Source organism: Bufo gargarizans, chromosome 2 (assembly GCF_014858855.1).
Source record: "Bufo gargarizans isolate SCDJY-AF-19 chromosome 2, ASM1485885v1, whole genome shotgun sequence".
Taxonomy (NCBI): Eukaryota; Metazoa; Chordata; class Amphibia; order Anura; family Bufonidae; genus Bufo; species Bufo gargarizans.
The window spans coordinates 455,829,838-455,844,539 of record NC_058081.1 but is presented as its reverse complement, the minus strand read 5'-3'; the positions used below and the strand labels follow the sequence as shown (position 1 = coordinate 455,844,539).

Sequence of the window (14,702 nt, the reverse complement as noted above, 5' to 3'; positions counted from 1 at the left end):
GCAGTATTTTATTTTGTACTCTATGTAAGAAACTAAAGCAGATGCCCAGTGTTGATCTACAGAGAATCCTATATGATTGTCACACTGCAGCTTGCAGTTCAGGTTAATTATTTTATCAAGATCTCATTTGGATTTTGCAATTTTAAGTACTTTCTTAAGGAATTGTGGAATAAGGATCATTTCACTTTTTCTACAAAAAAATGAAAACTAACACAAGATCCAGAGAGACGGAGTGGACTCTTGCATCTTTTGGATTAAGAAATATCTCAGGTCAATTGCAATACTCAGTACCTGAAGAACTGAAAAAGGGATCTGTGGTTGGGAATGTGGCAGAAGATCTTGGATTAAATGTTAAGGAATTAGCATTAAGAAAATTCCAAATTCTTCCTTATGCTACGAAGCAATATTTCAGTATTAATTTGGAAAAAGGAGATTTACTGGTATCAGAGAGAATTGATAGAGAAACATTATGTGTTGTGAAATTCAGTTGCTTTATTAACCTAGAAGCTGTTATTGAAAATCCTTTGATGTTTTACACAGTCACAATAGAAATCCAGGATGTAAATGATAACCCACCTATATTTTCTAAGAAACACTTTGATGTAGAAATTAGTGAAGTCACTTTACCTGGTGCACATTTTGCATTAGGGAATGCAAAAGACCCTGATTTAGAAGCAAACTCCATACAAAGGTATACATTAAGTGGCAATGAGCAGTTTACTCTTGGAGAAAAAAACACTAGAGATGGACTTAAGTACCCAGAAATTATTCTAGAAAAAGCCCTTGACAGAGAAAAGCAGAGTTTTTATGAACTAATTTTAACTGCTTTTGATGGAGGAAAACCTCCAAAAACTGGCACTGCTATTGTTAACATTATTGTACAGGATTTTAATGATAACTTTCCCATATTTACTCAGGACACTTATGATATAAAGTTGTCTGAGGATGTGCCCATAGGTTTTCTGGTAGTGTGCTTAAATGCGACTGATGAGGATGAAGGCTCTAATGCCTTAATTAGTTATTCATTCAGCCATATACCTGAACAAGCACAGGAAGTATTTGCTCTAGATTCCTTAACTGGTGAAATCAAGATTATTGGGACTTTGGACTATGAAGCATCAGACGCTTATGAAATGACTGTGGAGGCTAAAGATGGAGGTAGTCATGTCACACATTGCAATGTCGCTATAAAAGTAGCTGATATAAATGATAATGCCCCAGAAATAATAATCACTACTCTTACAACTACTATACCAGAGGATTCCCCACCAGGAACTGTTATAGCAATAATAAATATTCATGACAGAGATTCTGGATTAAATGGGGAAGTTCATTGTGAAATCTCAGATACACTAGATTTCCAATTAATACCATCATCCAGCAATTACTATACATTAGTATCTTCAGCTAGAATGGACAGAGAGAGGACATTTATTTACAACACTACAATAAAGTGTGTGGACAGTGGATCACCCCCTCTATCTAGTAATAAAGTCATTGAGCTGACTGTTTCTGATATAAATGACAACTTTCCTGTGTTTGATAGAACAAGCTACATTAACTACATAGTAGAACATAATCAACCCGGGATTTCAATTCAGAATGTTCATGCTTCAGATCTTGACTTTAATGAAAATGGAAAAGTTACCTATAGCATCCTAAATAGCAACATAGAGAATATTCCAATATCATCATATGTTTCTATAAATTCAATGACTGGAGTTATTTATGCCCAGAGGTCATTTGACTATGAACAGTTGCGGGAATTTCAGTTCCAGGTGATGGCTAAAGACAGTGGATCTCCTCCTCTAAGCAGTAATGTCACAGTGAGGATATGTATCATTGATAAGAATGATAATGCTCCTAAGATTCTCTACCCATCGCCAGACACCGAGGGATCAGCATTATTTGAGTTTATTCCTCACTCTGCTGAGAAAGGTTATCTGGTCACCAAAGTGATTGCAGTGGATGCTGACTCTGGACACAATGCCTGGCTCTCCTATCACTTACTACAAGTTCAAGAACCATCTACATTAAATATTGGACAATATACTGGGGAAATCAGGATTGGACGAGATCTTCAGGATACAGATAATTTAAGGCAAAAACTTGTGGTTCTGGTTAAGGACAATGGAGTCCCTTCTCTGTCATCTACAGTCACTTTGATTTTGGTTGTTGCAGAGAATTTTCAGCAAGTTGTGCCACAGATAAAAAGACAACTAATAAATTCAGACATGCCCTCCAATGTAACTTTTTATCTAATCATATCCATAGCTCTGATTTCTTGTCTATTCATTATTACTGTTATCATTACAATCATGGTTAAATGCAGAAAAGCCAACACCCAAACTACTTTTGGAGCATATAATAGAAATGTGTACCCTCAGTTCACCCTGGGATGTCCTTCTGAGATCAGTGATGCAAGTTTACCTTTCCCATTCTCATATGATGTGTGTGTGACTCTGGACTCAAAGCAGAATGAAATTGCTTATCTGAAACCCATGCAGAATGTCCCCACAGACAATCTCATAGACACTGAGGGTTCAGCAGCTCGGAATGATTCTGTAAAAAATGATTTGCCCCCCAACAATATTAACCAGGTAATTTAATTTAATGTTGATTTTCTATCTAAAAACCTACTTTCTTATACTGTTTATTGAACTAATTTACTCATTTTCTTAATAACTAGACTTTTTGAAGCATCTATCAGGCATGTATATATTATCTGTGAAGAAAATGAATTTGATAATTCACTCAATCTCTGTAGTAATTTGTTAGCACACCTATAAATCATGAAAACAAGTTACATTGCTACTTGAACTCTTTCAGGGAGAAGAACCATTCATAGCTTATTTATATAATATTTAATTATATGTTTTATTATGAAGTGTATAGTGTAGTTTTAAAAGCCAAGATTACTTAGGCCACTTTACCACTTGTGGTAGCCTTTTCTGTGCTACTAGAAGTCCACTGTGCTGGCGGAAGTCCGCTCCGCCCCATACCCTATAATGGGGCTGTCCAGAGGTCCGGCTGCAGTACGGTAAACATGTCGGGAGAAGTCCGGAATAAAAATACAGCACACTGCAGTTTTTGTCCGGTCACCTCTCGGCATGTTTGGACTTGCGGTAGCACAGAGTGTGAAGGTAGCCTTAAAGATAGATTTACACCTCATTCACACTGAGGCAGGTAATTTTTCTACAGTCTCTGTGGCAATGAATTATTGGGTCATATAATAAAAAATAATAGGGAATTAAAAAAAAAAAATCTTTTTGTGCCCTGTATGAATCAGATTCATATGAAGTGAAAACAAGGCCTATAGAAACCTAAAATATGAGGTTGTATGGAGCCATAATATGCGCGTGAGGCCTTTGTGTTTGGGGCGAGCATGCTCGGCCGAACGCCATTTTGACTTGAGCATAGCGATCCTCGGCACATCGCTGTGTTCGGCCGAATACCGCGTGTGCTCAAGTGTGATGCTAGAGTCTCCTCCCCACGCGTTTGCTGGCTGCTAAGTACTGGCACTCACTGTAATGCCGTAGCCATGTTGGTCACTGGCATTACAATGATTGGCTGGCCGGAACGTGTCATCGGCTATATAGTGTATGGACAGGAATTTTATTTTTATTTTTTTGCAGGGTTTAGTGTTGAAAGGTGTTAGAGACCCAAAGTCCTTTTAAGGACTATTGTTTTATCTGGCTGCAATATATATTATTAGCGCAAACTTGCGCTAAATGATTGGCCGCTGCTGACAGTGACACAATCTCTGCTACATCTGTTGTGTTACATTTGCGCATCCTAAATATCTGTGACATTCAGCGCAATTGTTTGGTCGCTGCTAACAGTGACATTACCTGCGCTACATCTCCTGTATAACATTTGCACATCCTAAATATCTGTGACATTCAGTATAATTTTTTCTTAGCCACTGGTTACTGCGACATAACCTGCGCTACATCTCCTGTATAATGTTTGCGCATCATAAATATCTGTGACATTCAGTATAATTTTTTCGCTGCTGGTGACAGCAACATTACCTGCACTACATCCCCTGTATAACGTTTGCGCATCATAAATATTTGTGACATTCAGTGTAATTTTTTTTGTACTACATTTCCTGTATAACGTTTGCACATCCTAAATATCTGGGACATTCAGTGGAATTTTTTCACCGCTGGTGACAGGGACATTACCTGCGCTACATCTCCTGTATATTGTTTGTGCATGCTAAATATCTGTTAAATTCAGTATCATTTTTTCGCCGCTGGTGACAGCAACATTACCTGCACGACATCTCCTGTATAATGTTTGCGGATCATAAATATCTGACATTCAGTGTAATTTTTTCTTAGCCGCTGGTGACAGCGACATTACCTGCACTACATCTCCTGTATAACATTTGCGCATCCTAAATATCTGTAAAATTCAGTGTAATTTTACTTAGCCGCTGGTAACAGCGACATTACCTGCGCTACATCTCCCGAATAACATTTGCGCATCCTAAATATCTGTGACATTCAGCGTAATTTATTTGCGCATACACTTACAAAACCTGCGCTTTAAACACAAGATTGGATTCAAGACTTGGAGTGCTGTGGTTTTTACATATTTTTTCTGGTTACCAAGGGTAACCTCAGGTTGGGGCCTGACACTACGAGCACCACCGCCATATCTGGACTAAAACAGGTTAACAAGTGGTGCTGTCCTGTCTTCCTGTTGACAAACTCTTGAGCATCCACAGTCAGAAGAACGGCGGTGGGGAACGGCAATTAGTGTTTCACGAGGTGGATGGTGATGATGAGACACAGTTGGCAATAAGTCAATGGCAATTTGCGTCTCAAGAGGTTAATGATGAGGATGAGACACAGTTGTCAATAAGTGAGGTTCTTGTTAGGTCAACAAGTCAGGAGGATGACCAGAGTGAGGAAGTGGAAGAGGAGGTGGTAGACGATGAAATTACTGACCCAACCTGGGAAGGTGGCAAGCCGAGCGAGGACAGCAGTACAGAGGGGGAGGGATCCGCAACACCGCAACAGGTTGTAAAAGGCAGTGGGGTGGCAAAAGGGAGAAGGAGGGCCACACCGAACTGGTTGCAACTGTTCCCTGGAGCACCCCCCTTGCAGAAATCTCCCTTGCCAAGGAATAAGTGTTCCGCAGTCTGGCGCTTTTTTTTTGCAAAGTTTGGACGATAAAAGAATTGTCATTTGCAACTTGTGCTGTACCAAAATGAGCAGGGGTGTGATTACTAGCAACCTCACCACCAGCATGATCTGCAAAACGGCATTAAAGCACTCTAATAGGTGGGCCGAACGCCTGGGTCCACAATCAGTGTCTGTGGGTCACACCACTACCTCCTCTTCCCCTGTGTTACGTGCTGGCCAATTCACTGTCCAAGATGCAGGGCTGGATGCCTCCCTCCCTGCACCTGGACCTTTGCAAGCACCATCAGCTAGAACATCCACTTCTGTGCAAATTCCCAGCGACCCACCCACAGGCCATAGCACTAAATGAGCACCTTTCCAAATTGCTGGCCCTGGAAAAGTTGCCTTTTAGGTTTGTGGACACTGAGGCTTTCCGCCGCCTGATGGCGGCGACCATCCCTCATTACTCAGTCCCCAGCCGCTACTATTTTTCTAGGTGTGCCATCCCCGCCTTACACCAGCATGTGTCCCGTACCATCACACGTGCATTGACCAACGCAGTTTTTCAGAAAGTCCACTTAACGAATTACACATGAACAATTGCTTTTCGCCAGTGACGCTACATTTCCCTGACGGCTCATTGGGTAAACGTTAAGGAGGCCGGGAGCAAGTCGTACCCTGGGATGGCACAGGTGCTACTGACGCCAAGGATTGCAGGCCCTACTTCCATCAGGATTTCCGCCACCACCTAGATTAGTGGCTGCAACCCTCCCTCTCCTCTGCCTCCTCCTACACTTTCACCTCTGAATTCTAATCTTGCAGCACCAGTCAGCCATCAGTCAGTATCTGGAAGCAGTGTAGCACTGCAGTGGGGAAGCAGCAACAGGCCGTTCTAAAACTAATTTGCTTAGGTAATAAACAGCACAAAGCCGCAGATCTGTGGCAGGGGATAAGGGACCAGACTGAGCTGTGGCTCTCGCCACTCAACCTACATCCAGGCATGATTGTGTCTGATAATGGCCGTAACCTGGTGGCAGCTTTGGAGCTCGGCAAGCTCACACACATACCATGCCTAGCCCATGTGTTCAACTTAGTGGTTCTACGGTTTCTCAAAACTTACCCTAATTTTACTGAGCTACTGGTGAAGGTGCGCCGCATGTGTGCCCATTTCCGAAAGTCATCTACAGCTACCGCCAGTCTGGCAACGCTGCAGCGGTGCTTGCAATTGCCAGATCACCGACTGTTGTGTGACGTGAGCACATGCTGGACCTCCACGTTCCACATGTTGGCCAGGCTTTGTGAGCAGCAGAGGGCAGTAGAGGAATACCAGCTGCAACATGGTTTTCGCCTTTCCAGTGAGCTTCCGCTCTTCACAAGTGGCTACTAAGCACAGATGTCTGACTTCTGTGAGCTTTTACGCAACTGTGTGGATTTAACACAGATGGTGAGCGGCGATGCCGCTATTATCAGCGTAACCATCCCACTTCTGTGTCTACTGAAACGCTCGCTGCTCACAATGAAGGATGATAAGGAGGAGAAGGAGGAGAAGCACAAAACGGTTGCCTCCGCTACAGAGGGTAGTACCCATGAAAGTTTAATTCCATATATTCAGCGTGGATGGACAGAAGGGGAGGAAGAGGATATGGAGATTGAGAGTCATCCTCCTGATGAGGACAGCGAGTCGTTGGGACTCAAAATTGTTAGCAAAATGTTGCAATACCAGAAGGTCCCTGAGGAAAAATTGCTCCAAAAATTTCCATCTGACAACGCTGGCGGCAGAATACGTAGTTCCTTGGCAACCAAGAACAGGAGATGATGGGAACACACAGCAGTTCCAACAGAGGCAGGGCAACACTCTCCAAGGCCTGGGACAGTTTCATGACACCCCGCCAGCACCCTCACCCTGATGTGTGGCCTAGTGTCACAAGGAGGGAAAAGTTTTGGAAGATGGTAAGGGAGTACATAGCAGACCGTGTCAGCGTCCTCAGTAATCCCTCTGTGCCTTACAACTACTGGTTGTCCAAGCTGGACATATGGCACAAACTGGTGCTCTATGCCTTGGAGGTGCTGGCTGGCCCTTCCGCCAGCGTTTTGTCAGTGCGGGTATTTACTGATGCTGGGGGCATAATAACTGATAAGCCTGTCAATGGAAAATGCTGACAGATTGACTCTTATCAAAATGAACAAGGCCTGGATTGCCCCTGACTTCTCTACTCCACCAGAGGAAAGCAGCTGAACATAAAGGCACTTTAAATATGGCTTTAATGGTGCATTGAATACATTGTATTCCCATGCACCCTTTCCACTACAACAAAAGGGTATATGGTTCAATCTTCCTTTTCTTATCCTCCCCCTCCTCTGCCATCATATCTACATGCTTATTAGTCTGCCCTCGCTCTTAATGTTTTAGAGGGTCAGCTCACCTGCAGGCCCTCACCTACAATCTTTTAGAGGGTCAGCTCACCAGAAGACCCTCAATTACAATCTTTTAGAGGGTCATCTCACCTGCAAACCCTCTCATGTAATGCTTTAGAGGGTCAGCTCACCAGTAGGCCCTCACCTACAATCTTTTAGAGGTTTAGCTCACCTGCAGACCCTCACATGTAATGTTTTAGAGGGTTAGCTCACCAGCAGGCCCTCACCTATAATCTTTTAGAGGGTCAGTTCAGCTGCAGGCCCTTGCATATAATGTTTTTGAGGGTCAGCTCACCAGCAGGCCCTCAACCATAATGTTTTACAGGGTCAGCTCACCAGCAGGCCATCACCTACAATATTTTAGAGGGTCAATTCACCTGCAGGCCGTCACCTACAATCTTTTAGAGGGTCAGCTCACCAGCAGCCACTCGCCTACAATCTTTTAGAGGGCCAGCTCACCTGAAGGCCCTAGCATATAATGTTTTAGAGGGTCAGCTCACCACCAGGCCCTCACATACAATCTTTTAGAGGGTCAGATCACCTGCAGGACCTCGCATATAATGTTTTAGAGGGTCAGGTCACAAGTAGGCCTTCACCTACAATCTTTTAGAGGGTCAGCTCACCTGCCGCCCCTTGCATATAATGTTTTACAGGATCAGCTCACCAGCAGGCCCTCACCTATAATCTTTTTTATTTTTTATGTTTTATACAAAAAGCCATTTAAAAAAATCATGTTCTTATAGCCATTTTTTTCTGGCTAAGATCTTGTGTGGGGACTCGTTTTTTGTTTTTATTGCCACCATTTTGGGGTACAAACTTTTTGATTTATTAAAATTATGTTTTTTGGGAGGTGAGCTAACAAAAAAAAATCTGCTTTGGTGCAATGTTTACTTTTTTTTATGGCGTTCACCTGATGGGGTAGATCATGTGATATTATTATAGAGCCGGTCGTTGTGTATGCAGTGATATCAAATATGTCTATTTGATTTTTTTTCTTCTATTTAAAAAAAAAAAATTAATGACAGATTTGGGGGGAAACTTTCTTTTTTTTTTTTTAAACATTTAAAAAAAATATTTTACACTTTGTGTCCACCATAAGGTAATACAAGACCTCTGGGGACATTTAACGTCATATTTTTTTGTTTTACTATTGAGTCCTCCTTTAACTTGGGCTGACATACTAGCCCTAGTTACCGTAGAAATACACCACCAGAAAGGCTTTACAGTATAATACTACACTGTACAGCCTCAGTGCAGGGCTGATAGTGGTCTATGGAAGACCTGACAGCTCCTGTACTCCCCCAGCCCCAGCTGTCACATGACAACTGGGCCGGGACAGGAAGCTGCAGATTGCTTCCTCAGCTGTATACATAGCGCTCATTGAGAGCTGTGTATACAGCGATTTAGAAGGCAGGGACACACATGAACGGTCCCTTCCTTCTCTCTAGGGTGCCCTTCGGTCACTGACAGCAGGGTCCCCAGCACAGCAACTGCAAGTCTAGCATGCAGCTGTGATCTCTGAAAAGATATTTCAAAATGTCTAAACAGAGATAAACCCGACTGCCCAGGGTTAAATTTGTTTGCAAATCCAATCTGTATGAGCTGCTGATGTTTTAAGTGATACCTATTGTAGATAGTTAGCTGTCTGAGGTTTTCTATTTTGGAGCTTGTTCCACCATCCCCCCGGGGGATGACTGGGATAGGAAGATCCTGCAAAAGGAATGTGAATGTATTCATTGTTTTCGATCCCAGTCGCCCATCGGCATTAATGAGAGATTAACATTTGCCTGCTTTTTCTAATCCGTCTGGTCATAGTCTTGATGACCTTTAGATTTGTTTCTGTACTGGATAGTCTACTGTCATGTCCTGCCAGGCCCGGTGAAATCTGAGTGACCTAAATTTGGCCAGACACGGGAAGCATCTAGATTTGATTAATATCAGGGTCTGCTAACTTGACTGTTCGTCTGTTAGAATATGACTAGCCCTTTATCTTCTGAGGCTGTCTGATGGCTTTTTGGTGAAGGTCTTTTATTTTTAATTTTATTTTTGCTATTCGTCACATTTATTTAATGTATCTATTCTTCATCAATCCACCATGTGTTTTTTATATGCCCGGTCCTGATCCAGGTTTATTTGTGTTTGCTTGTGGTTTATTTCTATGCAACAACATGAGATATATGTAGTTTATTTAATAGATATTGGCTTATTTTGCCCTTATAGGGATAATAGCGATCAGACTTCGGCAAGTATTAATCCTATGATTGTGCATTACGGCTGAAATTTGACGCTTCTACCTTATCAATGACGTCTTAATTATGCGCTGTGGAACGCACTGGGTGATTCTATCTCCATTTTCTCCATGCGTTCCACGGGCCGACATATTGAAATGTCACATGATCGGAAGCGATCACGTGAGCGCACTGACATGTGTTCCACCGGCCAGAAGTTGCACATCCTTGCACACCATGTGACCGGAAGTGACCGTTTCGGTGTCTGTAAACTCATGGCGGCACTTATGAATGTGTGAGTATATATAAGGGGGCTCCTTATTTGTCTTGAATGTGACTGAGGAGGCACGGGGACCACTGGATCCTTATACAGACAATCGTAAGTTGGCACATTTATACCCCATCTGCCTGTTAGATCATGGCAGACATTGACTGCTAGCAATTGTTGTCCTGTTTGAACTGAAGTAATGCATGGGACGCACCCGTGGACCTGTTACCGGGACGGGCATTACTGCTGACTGGTGCTGGTCCTTTGGTCATACTGCCATGCTTTTTGTCTAGTAAATGAAAGTTCCTCCTGTCATCGATTATTCGAGCCCTGGTTTATATCGTTTGGTATCATTTCTTTAGCTACAGATGCCATATTATCTATTTTGGTATCCATCACACTAATCCTATTGACCCCCTGATGAACCCGCAAATGGGGGAAATGCGTCGAGGTTTGCATACATTATCTAAATTAAGAGGTGGATTACACATTCATTCATAGGTCCTCTACAATATTGTGACTGAAAGTATGAATGTGATCCACCATTAGGCCCTTTTTGTTTTTTGTGTTTGTTTTCTATATCTATTTTTGGTAAGCACCTCCTTTTTTTAGGGTATCACGGATATTTACACCCTCTTCTATATACCCTTAAGGGTCTTTTGAGGGTAATAACAGCCCAGGTTGGAGGACAGGGAGTTCCCCCCATTAGGGGCCGTCCCTGGGCTGAGGAAAAGAGTAGGGAAAGGCAAGGGACAGAGTCACCATTTCCCCCTGTATTCTCTGGTGCTTACTATGGGTCTTTATCGATTAGACCTTCATTGATTACTGTCTGTCTTTTCTTGGGAGACCGATTCACAGATTTTTAATTAATTGAAATAAAATATATGAGTTTTTAGGGTTATATTTTGCTGGAATTTGGTCTATTGTAGATATGCTTCAAAGACAATCTGTCAGCATGTCCCCATGAAAATTATCCAGTTTGTGCTGACAATATGACATTTTTGAGAAACATAGAGATAAGCAAATTTCTTAAGATTCGATTTGGGGCCAATTTAGCCAAATCGATCGTACCACTAAAATAAGGTCTGATTAAATTCAACCCGAATCAAAAGTGTTCTATTTGTGTGAAAATGTATCTCTGTCTCTTTGGAATCAATTCACTCGTCTCTAAAAATCGTAATTGTAAAGCTCAGTTAGCAATTTATTCTTACATTTTCAGGAGGGAAAACAGATAAACAGCACAAGTCCTAAGCACAGATGCTCTAGAATAGATATTTCAATAATAATTGTAACAGATATGTCAGGAGAGCTGACAAGTCTGCTTAATGAAAGCTAAAATGATAAAAAAAAGTACTAATCTGTAATAAATTTACAATTTGCAATATGCAAAACATTTATTTGCAGAATACATATTTACTACTATGATTAGTGACCAGACCAATATCTGTTCTAGTCGTGCTCTGTTATACAATTTTGATAACGTTCATAAATATTGTGCTTAAAAGTGTAGAAACGAAAATGTTTTATTTCAACTGTATTAACAATCTATGAAATTAAATTATTAAATTTTTGAAAAAATATCTATATTGATAACAGAAACAGCAAGCTTCTTGCAGTACCTCAATTTGAACTCTGAGTGCCGCCATTAGACTGTAGTATTTTCTAGCTCAGCTATATGAGAGAACTAATACAGCCTCACAACACAGATTTTTGTTAAGATCCTTCATTCTTTAGTGCATTTTGCTTGATCTGCTTCATCTGTTTCTCAAGAATCCTTTGGAATGTTTTAACTCTGTTTCCTTCAAAATTTTTAAAAGAAGACTTTTCTAACAATGAAAGGTAACACTAGAGGCAAACCATGGACAGTGATATGGCAAGTATTATTCTCTTCATTTTGCTTCAGTGATGTCTTAGGCCAATTGCAATATTCAATACCTGAAGAAATTAAATTGGGATCTGTGGTTGGGAATGTGGCAAAAGATCTTGGAATTAATGTAGAGGAACTTGCACTTAGAAAATTCCAAATAGTTTCTCATGATATAAAACAATATTTTAATATAAATCTTGAAAATGGAGACTTAATTGTATCAGAAAGAATTGATAGAGAAACATTATGCGAGGCAAAACTGAACTGCTTTCTAAACCTTGAAGCTGTCATTGAATATCCATTGAACTTTTACACAATCACTATAGAAATCCAGGATGTGAATGATAATGCTCCGACATTTTCTAAGAAACATTTTGAAATAAGCATTAGTGAGTCTGCTTTACCTGGAGTACATTTTCCATTAGGAAATGCAGAAGATCCCGATCTAGGCACAAATTCTATACAAAGTTATACTCTTAGTGACACTGAGCACTTTAGTCTAGGAGAAAGAACTATGAGGAGTGAAATAAAGTATGCAGAAATTATACTTGAAAAATCATTAGACAGAGAAAAGCAGGACTTTTATGATTTAATTTTAACTGCTTCTGATGGAGGCAAACCTGCTAAAACTGGGACTGCCAAAATTAAAATCACTGTTCAAGATGTTAATGACAACTTTCCAACATTTGCCCAGGATACATACAACATAAGACTGCATGAAAATGTGCCGATTGGTTCTTTAGTGGTCCATTTAAATGCAACTGATGAAGATGAAGGTACAAATGGCTTATTGGCCTATTCTTTTAACCACATACCTAAAAATGCTAATCAAATATTTGCGATAGATTCCAGCAAAGGAGACATTATGATAATAGGAAGTTTAGATTATGAAATATCAAATACTTATGACATGACTGTAGAAGCTATAGATGGTGGAGGCCTTGTAACACATTGCAAGGTGTCAATACAAGTGATTGATGTGAATGATAATGCTCCTGATATAACAGTTACCACTCTCGCAACAACAATTCCAGAAGATTCTCCACCTGGCACTGTCATGGCTGTAATTAATGTCCGTGATTTGGATTCTGGGATGAATGGTGAGATACTTTGTGTGGTCTCACATATAAAGGATTTTCAACTATTGCCATCATCTAGTAATTATTATAAACTTGTAACTGCAACTAGCATTGACAGAGAACGAAATTCTGGATACAATGTTACAATTCAATGTATGGATAAAGGAACTCCTCCATTGTCTACTAATAAAACCATTCAGTTAACTATTTCAGATGTGAATGACAATGTTCCAGTTTTTGAGAGAATAAACTACATTGTCTACATTATAGAAAATAACCAACCTGGGATTTCAGTGCAAATTATTTTTGCTTCAGATCTTGATCAAGGTGACAATGGAAAAATTACATACAGTATTGTGAGCAGCAACATTGATAATATTCCAGTATCTTCATATGTTTCCATAAACTCAATCACTGGAGTTCTTTATGCCCAGAGATCTTTTGACTATGAGCAGTTGCGAGGATTTAATTTTCAGGTGATAGCTAAAGACAGTGGATCTCCTCCTCTAAGCAGTAATGTCACAGTGAGGATATGTATCATTGATAAGAATGATAATGCTCCTAAGATTCTCTACCCATCGCCAGAGACTGAGGGATCAGCATTATTTGAGTTTATTCCTCACTCTGCTGAGAAAGGTTATCTGGTCACCAAAGTGATTGCAGTGGACGCTGACTCTGGACACAATGCCTGGCTCTCCTATCACTTACTACAAGTTCAAGAACCATCTTTATTTGGAATTGGCCAACATACTGGTGAAATAAGGATTTTAAGAGATCTGCAAGATGTTGATAATTTAAGGCAAAAACTTGTGGTTCTGGTGAAGGATAATGGATCCCCATCTCTGTCGTCTACAGTTACTTTGAATTTAGTCATTGCAGAGAATTTTCAGCAAGTTATGCCAGAAATAAGAAGACAACCATCAAATTCAGACAAGACATCTAATGTAACTTTTTATCTAGTCATATCCATAGCTCTGATTTCTTGTCTATTTATTATAACTGTTATCATTACGGCCATTTTCAAATGCAGAAACGCCAACACCCCAACTACTTTTGGATCATATAATAGAAATGTGTACCCTCAATTCACCCTGGGATGTCCTTCTGAAATAAGTGATACAAGTTTACCTTTCCCATTCTCATACGATGTGTGTGTGACTCTGGACTCGAAGCAAAATGAAATTGCTTATCTGAAACCGGTGCAGAATGTTCCCCACGGACAATCTAATAGACACAGATGACTTGGCAATGGTGAATCAGTCTGAAAACGCTAAGTTGTCCTCCAGCAGTGTTGGACAGGTATGAACATATGTTTATGATAAGAAAGAATTTCATATTTTTTTCAGTGATTAAATTATTGTATCAGCAAATATATTTATAATTTTAAAACTTTTTTGTTTACCTTTTTTTTTTACTGCTAGTTCCTGTTCCAAAGAGACGAACAAATTGACAGAGCAAACAAACAATAGTTTTAAAAGTTTAAAGGAATGCTATTTATACACACATTAAAATGTTACTAAGATCTTCTATTAATCATCCCCTCATTTTATCATAAATTATTTTATAGAGAAAGATGCACACATACCTACATAAAACATGCAACACAGCATAACTCCAATACTGTCGAAAGAATGCAGTGCAATCTTTCAAAGCAACACATTATCAAAGATTTGATTTAATCTAACACAACTATAAAATGTGGGGAGT

At 40.3% G+C, this 14,702-nt stretch overlaps 2 protein-coding genes across 2 annotated transcripts; both read left to right on the top strand.

Moving 5' to 3' along the window:
• Positions 1–200: 200 nt before the first annotated feature.
• Positions 201–2,609, top strand: LOC122926012 (protocadherin gamma-B2-like). Its single transcript, XM_044277405.1, has one exon. The coding sequence runs from the start codon at positions 201–203 to the stop codon at positions 2,607–2,609; it is 2,409 nt and encodes an 802-aa protein (XP_044133340.1).
• A 9,272-nt stretch (positions 2,610–11,881) lies between these two features.
• On the top strand, positions 11,882–14,300 carry LOC122926011 (protocadherin gamma-B1-like). The gene is given in 2 exon segments (XM_044277404.1): positions 11,882–14,206; positions 14,208–14,300. Coding segments are annotated over 2 exon segments (2,418 nt in total).
• Positions 14,301–14,702: the final 402 nt, after the last annotated feature.

Excerpts from the sequence above, each read along its gene's own strand:
- LOC122926012 (XM_044277405.1), top strand. The coding sequence starts at position 201 with ATGAAAACTAACACAAGATCCAGAGAGACGGAGTGGACTCTTGCATCT.